This window comes from Chiloscyllium plagiosum, chromosome 31 (genome assembly GCF_004010195.1).
Source record: "Chiloscyllium plagiosum isolate BGI_BamShark_2017 chromosome 31, ASM401019v2, whole genome shotgun sequence".
NCBI lineage: Eukaryota > Metazoa > Chordata > Chondrichthyes > Orectolobiformes > Hemiscylliidae > Chiloscyllium > Chiloscyllium plagiosum.
The window spans coordinates 40,293,895-40,307,253 of record NC_057740.1 but is presented as its reverse complement, the minus strand read 5'-3'; the positions used below and the strand labels follow the sequence as shown (position 1 = coordinate 40,307,253).

The 13,359-nt window shown below is 40.1% G+C and overlaps 1 protein-coding gene across 3 annotated transcripts in view; it reads left to right on the top strand.

Moving 5' to 3' along the window:
- mau2 (MAU2 sister chromatid cohesion factor) overlaps positions 1-13,359 on the top strand; it is a 57,910-nt gene that overhangs the window by 1,060 nt on the left and 43,491 nt on the right. For 2 of the 3 annotated variants that reach the window (XM_043721468.1, XM_043721469.1), the window contains exon 2: positions 10,588-10,605. In XM_043721468.1, the coding sequence (XP_043577403.1) occupies positions 10,588-10,605 (18 nt within the window). Of the gene's footprint in view, positions 1-10,587; positions 10,606-11,459; positions 11,880-13,359 lie in introns of those variants that run through there. The other variant, XM_043721470.1, reaches the window with a different exon arrangement.

Sequence of the window (13,359 nt, the reverse complement as noted above, 5' to 3'; positions counted from 1 at the left end):
GAAAAGAGCTGACGTTTCGAGTCTAACTAACCCTTTGTCAAAGCTTTGTCAAATCTTACAGATGCTGCCAGACCTGCTGAGATTTGTCTTATAGTTCAGTTGGAGATCTTATCTCATCCCTTTATCTTGGTTTTAACTTTTGCTGGTTTTTGTTTTAATATTAGTGAGAAATTAACCTGCAGTGGTGAAAAAAGGCAGAGTTGAGATATGATGCAAGTCAGACTGTCATTCTTCAGATAAAGCTGATTGTTTCTTGTTAGAGTTAAAAATCACAACCCCAGCTGATAGTCCAAGGTTTATTTGGAAGCATTACCTTTCGGAGCGCTGCTCCTTCATCAGATAGCGTTGGAAGAGGATCATAAGACACAGAATTTACAGCAAAAGATTAGTGTTTTGCAACTGAAGTGATATTGTTTAATATATCACTTCAGTTGCATAATACTAATCTTTTGGTATAAGTTCTGTATCTCATGATCCTCTTCCACAGCTACCCGAAGGAGGAGTGCTACTCCTCCTTCGGGTAGCTGTGGAAGAGGATCATGATTTGGAAGCTATTGCTTCCAAATAAACCTGTTGGACTATAACCTGGTGTTGTGTGATCTTTAACTTTGTCCACCCCAATCCAACACCGGCACCTCCACATCATGTTTCTTGTTACACAGACTCCATGTGTTTAGACATGTTTGTGGCTCTATTTTCAAACACTTCAAGCATTTCTACAAAAAAATTTATATCTATTTGCACATGACTGAGTCATACAATTGTACAAACACAAGACAACAAGGCCATTCAGATTATCATGCCATATTGAAAGACTATCCAATTAGTCCCATCCCTTCTTCCCACTGCCCTATCCTCAAAGGTTGGAATATAAATAGAAATTGCAGGAATCAATTCTGCAACCTATTTATTGCAGCAAGATAAACAAAATGAGGCAATCGGGAACAGTAAGAGTCAGAACCAGGAAGTTAACAATTTGTGTTATGAAAGAGAAAAGGCTGGAAGCACTAGCAAGTCAAGCTAATCAATGTACCTCACCGGGATTTTAATATTGATTCTTACTTTGTTTACTTGTTTGTGGGATGTAGGCTTTGCTCACAGGCCCAGATGTATGTTTATCCCTAGGTGCCTTTGGGAAGGTGGTGATAGACAGTCTACTTAAATATCTACAATGCATTTAGGGACTGTGCTTGCACGTAGTTTGGATTCAGAATTCCAAGACCTTGATGTTATGACAGTAAAGGTGAGGTGCTGTATCCCCAAGTCAGGATGGTGTGTGATGAGAAGGGGAACCTTTGAATGATAATGTTCCATGGGCTAGCTGCTCTTGTTCTTCAAGGTGAGTATGGTTTGGATAGTTTCACTGAAAGAACATTTGTGAGTTGCTGCAGTGCATCTTGCGGATTGATCACATTTGTGATTTGGTTGTGGTGGGTGAGGTGGCAAGCTTTTTGACAATTGTTGGAATGGCACTCATCCAGAAAATAGTGCATAGAGTCATAATTATACAGCATCGGAAACAGACCCTTTGATGCAATTCATTCGTACTGACTAGATATGGGCGGCACGGTGGCACAGTGGTTAGCACTGCTGCCTCACAGCGCCAGAGACCCGGGTTCAATTCCCGCCTCAGGCGACTAACTGTGTGGAGTTTGCACGTTCTCCCCGTGTCTGCGTGGGTTTCCTCCGGGTGCTCCGGTTTCCTCCCACAGTCCAAAGATGTGCAGGGCCAGGTGAATTGGCTATACTAAATTGCCCGTAGTGTTAGGTAAGGGGTACATGTAGGGGTATGGGTGGGTTTCGCTTCGGCGGGTCGGTGTGGACTTGTTGGGCCGAAGGGCCTGTTTCCACACTGTAAGTAATCTAATATCCTAAACTGATCTAGACCCATTTGCCAGCATTTGGCCCATATCCCTCGAAACCCTTCCCATTTGTGTGCCCATCCAGATACCTTTTAAATATTGTAATTGTAGCCATCTGCTGCACCACCTCTAGCAGCTCATTCCATACACTCTGCATGAAAAGATTGCCCCTCAGGTCCTTTTTAAATATTTCCGTTCTTCCCTTAAACCTGTGCCTTATATTTTTGGGCTCACTATCCTGGGAAAAAGGTCTTGGCTATTCACCCTTTTCTTGCCCTTCGTGATTTTATAAACCTCTATAAGGTCACGCCTAAGCCTCTGACACGCCAGTGAAAAAAGCCCTAGCATATTCTTTCTCAGACCATGTGGTCACTGCCTTTGTCTATCTTTCTTGTTTTTAAAATGCTGTTGTTTTGATCTTCTCTTGCTCTCTCGCTCTCTCTCTCTCTCTCTTCCCCCCGCCCCCCAAAAAAACAAAAATTCCAAAACAATGCAACAGCACATAAAACAGTAATTGCTGCTCCTGGAATTTGAGGAAATCATCTTCAACATCTAAAATTCCTCAATATAGCAGCAGCTCTTACCTCCACAATGTTTTCCTGTCCTCCATCTTGGATTACCCAGAAAGGATTTACAAGGATGTTGTCAGGGTAGGAGGATTTGAGCTGTAGGGAGAGGCTGAATAGACTGGGGTTAATTTCCCTGAGGCATTGGAGGCTGAGGGGTGACCTTTATAGAGATTTGTAAAACCACGAGAGGCATGGATATGGGAAATAAACAGTCTTTGCCCGGGGTGGGAGAGTCCAGAACTAAAGGTCATAGGTTTAGGTTGAGAGGGAAAAATTTTACAAGGGATCTAAGGGCCAAGTTTTTCACGCAGAGGATGGTGCTTGTATGCAATGAGCTGCCAGAGGAAGTGGTGGAGGCTGGTACAATTACAACATTTTAAAGCACCTGGATAGATGGAAAGTGTTGAGAGAGATATGGGCAAAGTGCTGGCATATGGAACTAGATTAGGCGAGGATATCTGGTCGGCATGGACAAAGTAGACAGAAAGGTCTGTTTCCGTGCAGTACATCTCTACGACTCTAAGACTATATTCAGCCTCTCCCTATAGCTAAATATGATCCAATTCTGGCAACATTCTTGTAAATCTTTTCTGAACCCTTTCAAGTTTAACAACATCCCTCCTATAATAGGGAGACTTTCATAATGATGTACTTTGGTGTGTGCCAAGGACAAAATATATTTTGAATGTCACAGTGTGCTTTTTCATGATATACTTGCTACTAATTCCTTGATCATTTTTGCATTTCTGCTTATTTGATTACAAGTTTTGTTTTTCTACGTAAGTCTTTAAATCAGTGCAGGGCCCAAATTAAAGTCCAATTACGAGAAAAAGTTTGGTTCAGTAATGATTGGTATTTAATGTTCTGTATTTAACCTATTGTTATAATCAACCTGTTCAGAGATGTTATTACGCACCTCTGTTCTTGCTTTATTCAAAATCAGAGTTAACCTGAGCTAAAAGTCATGTTTCAGATCCTAATGCACTTTTTGAAAGAGGTGTTTCTCGTGTTTTGTCCAACATCCGCATCATGACTAAAGGCAAATTAAATGGACAATGATCTTGTGACAGATTAACATATAATGTTTACCTGCATAACCGATGCAATTTTTAAAATGCATTTAGGGATGTGGACTTCACTGGCTTGGCCAGTATTTATTGCCCATCCCTATTTACCCTCAAGAACATGGTGGTGAGTGGCATTCCTGATTGTTAAATCTATTTGCTGTAGGTTCACATACAAAGATGTTAAGGAGCGAGTTCCAGGAATTTGATATGGTGACAATGAAAGAACAGTCATATATATTTCCAAGTCAGGAAGGCAAGTGGCTTGGAGGGGAACTTGCAGGTGCCGGTGTTCCCATATATCTGCTGTTCTTGTTTCGGAAGAAGCTGGTCTTGAGCTTGGAAGACGCTGTGTGATAAGCCTTGGTGAATTTTTGCAGTGCATCTTGTAAATAATACATACTGCTGCTACTGAGTATTAGTGCTAGAAGGAGAGAATGTCTGTGGATGTGGTGCCAATCGCGAGGGCTGCTTTGTTCTGGATGGTGTCAAGCTTCTTTGCTGAAGCTGGATTCATATAGGCAGCTGGGGTGTATTCCATCAATTTGTCTTGAAATTGGTGGACAGGTTTTGGGTGAGTTGCTCGCTGCAGGATTCCTAACCTTCAGTCTGCTGTTGAAGCTACAGTTTTTAAATGTTAGTATTGATCCGTTTCTGGTCAATAGTAATAACCAGAATGTTGGTTTCAAGCAAATTAACACAATGAAGTACTTTGAAACCTTTCACTTCAGTGAGAAGGTGTTATAGAAATGTAAGTATTGTTTCTAGTGCTTCACTAAAACTGTATGTTCATCATTCTGGAACTGTACTTTGCCAAATTATGGCAGACCTTCATCACAGTCAAAGTTCTGAAGCTAGTGGTGTGAAATATTTTCCTAGCTCTTAACCAGTAGCAGGCATGGCTGAGGCAAACTGATATTTTTAAAGTACAGCAAAATGGATAAAAGCCTGGGTGGAAGAGTTGAAACATAGCAGAAGTAAGCAATGAGAGCACAGACCAGGCCCTATACCAATAGTTGTCATTTTACAGGGAATGGAGAAACTAGCTAAGGATTGTGATTCCGATGTTTGGGAGAGGTCTGAGTGGGAATTGAAAAGAAACTTGAATGTATGCTGTCTCATGCTAAAAGGGATGAACTGAATATTTTCTTTTCTGCTGTCTACCTCACAGTATTGCTCACTATTATTATAGCCAGTGGGATACGGTTCTATAGCAGCAATGACCTTCCAATACTATATCGCTGTATGTCAGCTGCGACATTACGCTATTTGACATTGATGGAGTCAGAGTAGAGGAGCAGATTTTAAATAATAACTTCACTGGTGAAAATACGTGAATGGGTATTTCCCTCTCAGTGAACAATCTGGTGTGGGCACCCTGGCTGGTCTATCTTCCTTCTTCTTATTCTGGAGCAGTGAGATTATTTGTGATATTTCATAGTGTCTGGTTGAGATTGATGTTTCAGCTAAGGATCAGCTCCTGATCTGAACAGCTCAGTGTTACACTATGCAATATACTTATTTGTTAAGGCCTTGGAGTGGAATTTTTAATTTTATTTCCAGTGTTTCGACAGTGAGTCTATGTTTTGATGTGACCAGAGCTGTATTCACAGGCTCATCAGCAATGTGTAATTTGAATTTATTTTCCATTTGTGGTTATGTGCTGCTTTCAGTTTGTGGTTTAAATGTTCAGATGTAAAGTTGTTGTTAAAACAATACACTGCTTTGTTTGGCTGTTGATGAATATTGCAATGATGCTGGTTACATTGATGTACTGTTGTGACAGCTGCAAGAATGGTCTATCACCGTATGCATATGTGTGCAGTGTGCATCTTCAGAAGTGATAAATGATATCTGTTGTCTGGCAATTAACAATTTGAGTCAAGTCCTCATGTCCATACAATGCATGGTGGAATGGTGCCACCTAGTTACAATCCAGATGCTAGGAGTTCAATATAGTTTTTCAAACTTCTTTATAAGCTTTGTCTCCCAAAAGGGATGATGTTTGATAGCTAAAAGAAATTAGAGCTTTCAAAGTTTTCTTTGTTAAAATTGCAACAACCAAAACAGGTACAATGTCTTACAGTGCACTAATTACTACACTGATTGATTGATTGAAAACTAACGTGTTACCTGCTCCCTAGCTGCTTTTAGATTTGCAATGAGAATTTTTATGCTCTCTTGAGAGAAAACCTTTTCAGGCAAAATATGGAGTGATTTGCAGATTGTATTTTTAAAAAAATAATTGATTTACACTCCAGATGTGGTGTTTCCTTAAAGATTCCAGTTTTGTTGCCCTTGAACTGCTGAGTTCTTGTGTTGATGGTGCTCCTGCACTTAACAAATTCTAATATGTTGATCCAGTGACAAAGAAGGAATGGCATTCTAGTCAAGATTCCCTTTTCAGCCAACACCAGATGTTTATCATTCATCTACTGGTGTTCTTGTGATCTTGCTGTGTGAGAGATTGATGTCATGTCATCAAACTAACAGCAGTTGTATCAGTTGAGAGATGAAGTAGTGCAGGTGGTTAGAGAAGCCAACAGTTCGTTCATGCCACAGAGTGACATTAGAGTGAATGAGCTTGTTAGGCCTTGACCTAATTGGGTATCCAATTTTAAAGCTAGTCATTAAAAATATAAGGAATAAAACAGAGAAAAACCTGAAAATCTACTTTTAAAACTTGCTCTGTCTTTTATTTCTTTACGTCTGTATGTGTGCCTGCCAATGTTTTCAGCAATCCTATTTTTGCTTTTCAATGAGCAGATATTGTATTACCTAGAATTCAACGCAGGAATAATTTAAGGCTTTTGATCCTGGATAAGTGTACAGTAGTGATCTTGTTACGTCCTTTTGGTTTTAGATGAAGTGTTTATTCCATGACTTTGCCCAGCTCCATTTTGAGAACTTTGCACCAATGATGGTTTCATTTTGCATCCCAATTTTAATCATTTGACAATTCACAAGTGTTACAGTGCAGGAGGAGGCCAGTGTGCCATTATGTCTTCACCACCTCTCCAAATGTGCATCAAGACTTAATGCCATTCTTCTGCCTTTTTCCTGTCCCTTTGCACATTGATTATTTAATAGAAACAATGCCACTTGAGCTTCAGTTAAATTAATTAGATTTGTGGCTATTACGCCATAAATTCTTTACCTCTCTCCTCTTTCAGACATTACTTAAAACATAAGCCTTTGACTGCCTGTGCTGATATCTCTTTGTGGATCAGTGTTGAATTTTGTTTAATGCTCGCAGGAAACACTTTGAGGAACTTTTACTGTACTAAAGGTTCTGTGTAAACAAGTTGTTTAATCTATATTCATTCCTATACTTCTGATTTGGTGTTAGAGTCAGGGATTCTGAAGGCCCTGTGGGTAGAGTGAAACTATATGTTCATGTCAGGTTTGCTCAACTTGTGAACAAACATTAAACAAGATGTGGCTCTGCTGATTGGAATTTAGAAGAATGAGAGGTGATTTCTCGAAGCATATAGGTTTCTTAAGGGGCTTGACAGGGTAAATGCTGAGAGGTTATTTCCCCTCATGAAAATTCTAGGACCGGAGGGCACCATCTCAGAATTAAGGGGTGCCAATTTAAGACAGAGTTAAGGAGGTAGTTCTTTGAGTCATAGAGTCATACAGCACTGAAACTGACCCTTCGATCCAACCAGTCCATGCTGAATATAATCCCAAACTAAACTAGTCTCACCTACCTACACCTGGCCCATATACCTCCAAAGCTTTCCTATTCATGTATCTATTCAAATATATTTTAAATGTTGTAATTGTTTCCGCATTCACCCTTTCTCAGGCTGTTCATTCCACATGCGAACGATCCTCTGTGTAAAAACACTTGCCTCATGTCTTTTTTTAAAAATCTCCTGTCACCTTAAAAATGTGCCTCCTAAACTTGAAATCTATCACCCTGGACAAAAGACAACTCCCATTAACTCGATCTATATCTCTCATTATTTTATTAACTTCTATCAGATCGTCTCTCAACCTCCTCCTATGCTCCAGTGAAAAAATGTCTCAGTCTATCCAGCCTTTCGTTATAACTCAAGCCTTCCATACCCGGCAGCATCCTGGTAAATCTCTTCTGAACCCTCTCCAGCTTGATATCCTTCCTACAACTGGGTGACCAGAACTGGACACAGTATTCCAGAAGAGCCCTCACCAATGTCCTGTACAACCTTAACATGACTTCTCAACTCCTGTACTCAAAGGACTGAGCAATGAAGGCAAGCATGCTGAACCTCTTTTTAACCACCCTGTCTCTGTGTGAAGGAAGCTTCAAAGGATTGTGTACCTGCAATCCGAGGTCCCTCTTTACAACACTACCCAAGGCTCTACTATTAATTGTGTAAGCCCTACTCCAGTTTGTTGAACCAAAATTCAATACGTTGCATTTATCCAGTTTGAGCCGTCTGCCATTTTTCAGCCTGTTGACTGTTTTTGGAACTCCTTGCCACATAGAGTTGTAGCAGGAGAGGCCTTGTGTATACTTAAGGCTGAGATCAATTCTTGATCAGTGGGGGAATCAAGGGTTAGGGGAAAGGGCAGGGAAGTGGATGTGAGGAATGTTGGATCAGCCATGATCCATTTGAATGGAGCAGACTTGATGTGCCTATTCCTGTTCTTATTTCATGTGGTCATAGCCTCTTGAAAGTGGAGTCACAGGTGGATAAGATAGTGAAGAAGGTGTTGGCTATGCTGTCCTTTATTGGTCAGCGTATTATGTACAAGTGTTGGGAGGTTGTACATGTTGTGGCTGTATGGGACATTGGTTAGGCCACTTTTGGAATATTGCGTGCAATTCTGGTCTCCTTCCTATTGGAAGGATGTTGTGAAACTTGAACGAGTTCAGAAAAGATTTACAAGGATGTTGCCAGGGTTGGAGGATTTGAGCTATAGGGAGAGGTTGAATAGGCCAGGGCTTTTTTACCTGGAGCGTCGGAAGCTGAGAGGTGACCTTACAGAAGTCTGTAAAATCATGAGGGCCGTGGATAGCATAAACAGATAAAGTTAAAAATCACACAACACCAGGTTATAATACAACAGGTTTAATTGGAAGCACACTAGCTTTCGGAGCGACGCTCCTTCATCAGGTGATAGTGGAGGGCTCGATCGTAACAGAATTTATAGCAAAAATTTACATTGAAATTATACATTGAAACATTGATTGTCTGTTAATGTTGAAGGTGTTAGCCCCCTGTGTTCTCTGTCTATGCCATGATGTTTAGATTGATTCTAATCTAAAAAGCGAGAAAGCAGAGTTTTACATAAATTCACGCAGTTTTTGAGCTCAGAGTTCTACATGAACGTATGCAGTTTTTGAGCCAAGTGCAACGTAACTCTGCAAGTACAAATTCACCCCACAAAATGTGTGTGCACGTGGGTCTTTGTCTGTGTGTGTGTGTGTGTGTGTGTGTGTGTGTGTGTGTGTGTGGAGAGTGTCTCAAGTCTGTGAGGGGGTGCATGTGGGAGTGTGTGTGTCTATAAGGGTGTTCCCGGTTCGAATGGTCTGTGGAAGGCATCTTGAAACCTATTGTACAGGGGATCTCCAGCTTCTGTCGCAACACTACGGATTTCTTACAGAAACTCAGCACCCACAGACCAGTCGAACCGGGAACATTCCTCGTCACAATGGACATTTCCGCACTCTACACCAGCATCCCCCACGAGGATGGCATCGCAGCAACAGCCTCAGTACTCAACACCAACAACTGCCAGTCTCCAAACACCATCCTACAACTCATCCGCTTTATCCTCTTTGTTGGGTGAATTTGTACTTGCAGAGTTACGTTGCACTTGGCTCAAAAACTGCATACGTTCATGTAGAACTCTGAGCTCAAAAACTGCGTGAATTTATGTAAAACTCTGCTTTCTCGCTTTTTAGATTAGAATCAATCTAAACATCAGGTCATAATCAGAGAACATGGGGCTAACACCTTCAACATTTTGTCTAGCTATCACCATTGTTAACAGCTAACCCGAGAATGCAACTTTTAAAAAAAGGTTTTGTGATTTACACATGAAAGAAGTGAAACTATCACTGTATTCTAACAGATGAAAGGCTTAACAGACAATCAACGTTTCAATGTATAATTTCAGTTACATCACACTGCAAATTTTTGCTATAAATTCTGTGTTACGATCGAGCCCTCCACTATCACCTGATGAAGGAGCGTCGCTCCGAAAGCTAGTGTGCTTCCAATTAAACCTGTTGGACTATAACCTGGTGTTGTGTGATTTTTAACTTTGTACACCCCAGTCCAACATTGTACTGAGCCTTAGGTTCAATAATATAAACTTGCTGCAATGAGGAAGGTTATTTAACCTATCATGTCCGTGCTGAATCTTCAAAAGACAGATGGATTTTAATCCCACAGATTGTCCAGAACCTTGTAAATTCCTCGTCCACAAATGTCTACCCAACCCTCTTCGAGAATTATTTTGGAAGCAGATTTCGCTCATGTTTTGGAGAAACCTTTCCTGATTCGGAGTAAACATTTTCTCCTTACCTCTGTTTTGGAACTTCTGCCACTGATTTTAACTCCTTGCTTGGTTATTAACGCACTCAACAAGAAGGTTGTATTTCTCTACTCAGTCTGTCAAAGCTTCATGTCTTGAAAACATTGGGTCACGCCTTGACCTTGTGTGTTTTGATGAGATCATCCTACCTCTTCCAACCTCTGCTCGTGTTTGAAGCTCATTCCTGCTAACAACCCACAGGAAAGTTTGTAATGTCCAGAATTTCTAGCTCTTGGATCAAGATGAAACCGTTATGATTGTTCTAGTGTGCAGTGTCTGTTAAAAACCAAGTTGGAGTGCAGGCCATCAGCAGGGCTGTAAAATAATCTAAGGTTGAAATGCCAAGTTCCAGGATCTAAATTTTTAAATAAGGAGATAAATTGGGAAATAATGATTCAGAAGTAACAAGTTTAGATTTTTCAATTGATGTTGATAATGGAGAAGAGAAATTATTTAAGATGAATAGAATTATTTGTGGAGATGGGTTTGGTACTCATGATTTTAACTCAGTTTAACATAATAAAAGTGACTAATTGACTTTTTTTCACTTTCTTTCAGTGGTTAATATCCCAACAAGTATCCTTTTATTGTAAACACAAAGTACATGTCAGCATCTACCAGCAAATTTCAGCGGTTTGTATAAAGCATAAGATTCTTTCATAATGATTCTCCTGTTTTGCTTTTTCGCTGATCAACTGTTGATATTTTCTGAATGTGATGATTTAACAGGTAGTTTAAGTATTACAGTGCAGTGTGATGTGCTGTCTATTGGTGCTCATGATCCACAGAATACACTCTGTATACAGTGAACGCTCTGGTTATTTGATGGGATTACCCCAGCTATGGCTATCTGAATACCCACATATATCTAATTGAATCTGAAACCTGTACAAACAACAGAGTGACAAATGTTCATGAACAAATCTTGCCATTTTATTGTACAGAATTTGAGTACTGCTGATAAAATGTATTTTGTTGAAGCTTTTGGACTAGCCTTCATCAGGACAATTTGCAAGTATATCAGTTTAAGAGGAAAAGAACATTTATACTGTACGAGAGGCGAATGTTGATTTATTGGCAAGTGGACTCCAGTAGGCACGTGCCATGGAGAATGCCACTGCCAAGCTTTGTTTAAATTTAAAGCAGGCAAGTTGAATCAAATAGGTCAAGGCATTACCCTGGGAAATGAATCACATAATAGCTGTCACTTTTTTCTTGAGTTCAAACAATAACAATGTGTGCAAGTATTCATTCAGACTGTACTGAACAAGGAGCTGACAATTAATACATGTCTTCCGGTACACACAGGTGCGCTACATTTTGAGCCCAACCCGCAATCTTAAATTGGTTGTCAGCATAATTCTTCGCACACTCCAGATTATTTAACAAATGTCCGATTGTGGAATCACATCTAACGTTGGTCAGTGTTGTTTTGAGTTTTACAATTGCTTGTTAGTTGGGTACAGTCAGTACCTCACATGTTGTGAACAACTGAAGAGATATGCTGTTTGTTACAATCTGCCAATCTATGGGGCATATGGCTAATATAGCACTGAAATTGCGTACTACATTACTCGTGAGATATCACAGAATGTCTACTTGGCTTGATGGCAGCATTCTGTTAATTGAAAATACCACTCATGTTGTTACTGTATAGCAGCAGCATGAAGCGACTAGCTTCACTTGTTGCTTAAAGCTTTGAGGTACCTTACCCTTCCAGATAGTTGAAGGTGGACTGGACACTTCAGGACCAGAAATGACAGCCTTAGGCCTATTCATGGGTTTGAATAATATATGGAAAGAAATAGTCTCAAGTTCTCAGTTCGCCAGTTCAGTTTTATGAAATGACCGTATCCTCTGCAGTATTAACTTTTAGTAGAAAATGTTATTTCTTTCTAAGACTTTGTGCTCTCGTTTTTAAAATTTCATTTGGTAAACTGCTTTCCGTTTCTTTGTGCTTGTTTCGATGTATCCTGCCACGTGTCCTTCCTGATTTATAGAGTATCTGATCTGTTCTCAGGCCACACTATTCAAGTGCTTCATTTGTCATGTTCCTTTTGCTATCCTAATCAGGAGATCTCCAGCAATACCACTGTTTCTGGACTCACCTAAAGATTTATCTCTGCCCATTTTTATCCCTCAATTACATGCTGAATTCTCAGCATATATGATATCAACATGCCTGTGTACATTAGTTGTACCCAGCACTACTTATCCATGACTTGTCCAGACTGTTGAATTGCCCAAGTTGACACACAGCTCATTCAATATGAATGAAAAATTTATCTGGTAAAAACATTTGGAAGAAACCAGTGTTTTTGTCCTAACTCTAAAAACCATGTTCTATAGATGTATTCATTTTCCTTCCTGATCTCATTCTCAGACTAAAACAGGTAGTTTGCATTCTGTTTAATTCTAATTTAAGCTTTCTTTCCATTATAAAGATTACCTATGTTCACTTCTGCAGCACTGCTCATCTCTGCCCTCCCTTAGTTAATCTAATGCTAAAATTCTTGTTGGTACATTTTGTCCCTAGCATTGGTAATTTCAATGCTTTCTTGGCCTTCCTCTCACTTGATTTATTATAGTCATGTGTATCTAAGTACAGTGAAAAGCTTTGTTTTGTAAGCAGTACAGATAGATCATAGCAAACAAGGACATACAGATTATGGGGCGCTTAGACCGAGTGAGGCATACAAGGTTACAGCTGCACACACGGTGCACAAAGCAAGATCAACATTATTTGAAGTTAGAGAGGTCCATTCAGCAGTCTAATAAGAGCAGGGAAGAAGCTTTTCTTGAACTGTTAGTCAGTGTGTTCAAGCTTGAGATTGGAAGAGAGCATTACCAGGGTGGGAGGGGTCTTTGATGTTGGCAGCCTTTCCATAGCAACGAGAACTGTACTGTTCATAACTGTCTCATCCAAACTAATGCTGTCTAGTAGATCACGTTCATCCATTGCCCATCTTCAGTGACTTAACACTGACACTTAGTTCCCCATTGCCTTTAATTTAAAACATGAACCATCTGGTATAAATTCTTTCACTGTGTTATCTGTCCCAATCTCTGTAACCTCCATCCCTCCACAATTATTCCTTCCTCTGACGCTGTCAAACAGCCTCCCTTCCACTCTTCAATTCACAAACATGTCCTCAGTTACCCAAACCCATAGTCTGAAATTCCTTCTCTAAATGGCTCAATCTCTGCACCTTCTTACCATTCTTTAAAATTGTCCTTAAAACCAATCCCTTCACCTAAACTGTTGGTGACTTATCCTTTTAGTTTGGCAGTTAACAGGAGCTTCCAGCCAGCAGGTCTATTCTTCCATTG